We start from the raw sequence: 2,691 nt of genomic DNA on the forward strand, positions 1-2,691 counted from the left end.
TCGATTGAAAATTCCTTCCACATTATCATTCCGGTACCTCTGTCAAAACCTGGTGATTCATACAGCTTTACTTTTCTCAATGCTACGTGTAGAGATCTCAATTTCAACATTCAGGGCCATCGTCGAGAGGTCGACTTTGCCATAACCTACTGGCTTGTTTTTTTAAAGTACTATGACCGCGCTATGGAATACGTTTCCTTGTACACGAGCATTTCGTTCGAACTAACTGCAGTTGAATCGCTTATTTTGCGAAATATCCTTGAAATCAAATATCGTGATCTCGAATATCTTGTGATAGAAGCCTGGGCAAACCATTTCCTTGGTGAACATGACATCTTTTTTAAGGGCTTTTTGGATGAAACCAATAGGATTGAAAAGATTACCAACATTTCAAACTTGATTCCCGTTATTCCATTCAACTATAAAAGAAGCCTTTTCTCTTTTCTTCCTAACATCGGTGAAGATAAATATCTTTGGGCATATTCTAACAAGCTGAAAATCGGGTCTAGTATTGGAAAACCGGCAGAAATAGAACTAAATATCTTCGATCTTGAAAGTGATATCAAATCTCTTCGCTCTAAATCATTTTGCCATATTTTGCCCAAATTACGGCTTGTCCACTGGAGAAAATTTAAAATTTTTGATTTTTTGAACAGTATCTGTTTTCTATATGACCTAGCTGAATCATCTAAAGATTTACCCGATTTTGTAGACAAATTAAATTTTCTCTATCTCAACTATATCCGATTTTATCTTGAAATGGACAATAAGAGCAACGATTACAAATTTTCTTCCCTGTGTTATGTTATCTTCATGGTTTTCAACACCCTCAGTGATAAGGAAAACCTCTCAACTTTTCTTTCTGAATTGCAAAAAAGAAGTTTTCCTTACGAACTGCTGAGAATTTATAAAAAATACATGGAATTGCAGTCATTTTTTCCCTATCAAAAATCGATTAAGATTTCTCGAAAACTCCCATCGCCTTCCCCAGAGTATGAAAATTTCTTAAACATAACCATGCAAAGGAAAGCTCTTTCATCTAATCTTTTCGAGGCAAATGCGAGGTTTACCTTCTTTAGTGATGCTGCTTCACTTGAAGAGAAATTGAAATCAATGGTGTCCACTCATGAACTTCTTTCTGGGTTTCCCCTAAGTGCCTTAAAAGACCCCAAGCTTCTTGCCCAAATACTGCTCTGCGGGTCGATTGAAGAACTCCGGGCATTTTTCACTGTCAGTGCTGAAAAGACCCCAGAGTTGCTTGATCTTTTATGGTCCCATTTCATCAGATTCTTTTATTGCGAGTGTTGTCATTTGAAAAACACTACTTTTTGCCAAACTTGGGTTCAGAAAAAAGAACCCTCTACTCAACAAAAAGGAGACGTGCCCGATCAACAATTAGTGGTCACGGTTCATCAAAAAGTTTTGATTCTGATCGAGTTTTTCACAAAATATCCGTTGTATGAAGAACAGAAGACCATTATGTCCACCATTTTAGACAAAATGATTCCCGGAGGGTCGTATGTCGTGCAACAAGGAATGGCTGGCGGAAAGACCACGCGTTTCGGTCCCGCTGCCGCAATCATAGCAACGTCGATTTTGAGGAAACTGCCGATCTTCATCTTTCCCAATTCCATCCTGAACCAGAACATTTTGCAGCTGCAGCAATGGCTTTTTGACTTTTTCGGCAAAAGCGTTTTCGAGTTCAAAGTAGAACGATCGCCTTACGGGTACAGCGAGTCGTATTTGCGCTATCTGTACTATCGCCTTGCAATGGCGCATCATCGTGGAGATGCATTCGTGTCTTCGATAAACAGCATCCAATGCCTTTTGAATGCTATCAAGGAACTGTATTTGCAAAACACGCAAGCGTCAAGAAGATCTTTTGCTTGGGTTGTGAGGATCTTGTATTTCATCAAGTACTACTCAATATTTGTGCTTGACGAAGCGGATGAAATCATGGATGCTTCCATTCTGTACAACTTTGAGACTAAAGAGCCCGATGAAAAGGACTGGAATGTCATTAATTTGCTTATTGAGTGCTTCCTGTATTTGAGAGACAAAAAGGAGTTTGAATCGCAAACAGGAGAAAAGATCACCATTTTCGAAATCAAGGAGCCTCTTACGCCATCTACTGTGGGCCCTTTCAAACAGATATTAAACAAGGAGCTCAATGATATTTTGTCAAAAGCCAGCAATGAAACTCGTGCGTTCATCGTTGATAATCTTTTTGTCAATTGTTGGGAAAAGATCCGCAATGTGGGGTATGGAGCATCCATGGAATCCCCGTTTCCATATCCCATTCCATATTCGATGGCAAATACACCAAGAGAGGGCAGCAGCTTTGGAAACAAACTGTTCATCATTGCCATTTCGCTCAAGTTTTACCTTGAAACCGAGATGAAAGATCTCAGCGAGCCTCCTTTGTTCTTCACAAAAGAAAATATCTATTCCATTCTGGAGCTTTTTGATTATGACCCAGAAGAAATAATGCAGAGGACACCAAAACTATCTCATTTGGAGCTCTTCAACTATTTAAGGGACAGGATCTATGAAAATGACGAAAATCTCAAGACCTTTTTGAGGGATGTAGTAATCGAAGGCATCAAGACATCTCCTCATCAGATCGTATCATCTGCCATTGAATTTATTTTGTCTTGCACTCAGGTCCTTGCATACAGCGGTACTTTATTC

General features: G+C 39.2%; 1 protein-coding gene across 1 annotated transcript; it reads left to right on the top strand.

Moving 5' to 3' along the window:
* On the top strand, positions 1–2,691 carry DI09_256p10 (uncharacterized protein; the record flags this gene model as incomplete). Its single annotated transcript, XM_013382854.1, has 1 exon — positions 1–2,691. A coding segment is annotated over one exon (2,691 nt), but the record flags the coding sequence as incomplete, so codon positions are not given.

The sequence above is a fragment of the Mitosporidium daphniae genome, assembly GCF_000760515.2.
Source record: "Mitosporidium daphniae strain UGP3 chromosome Unknown contig-256, whole genome shotgun sequence".
In the NCBI taxonomy this organism is placed as follows: Eukaryota; Fungi; Microsporidia; genus Mitosporidium; species Mitosporidium daphniae.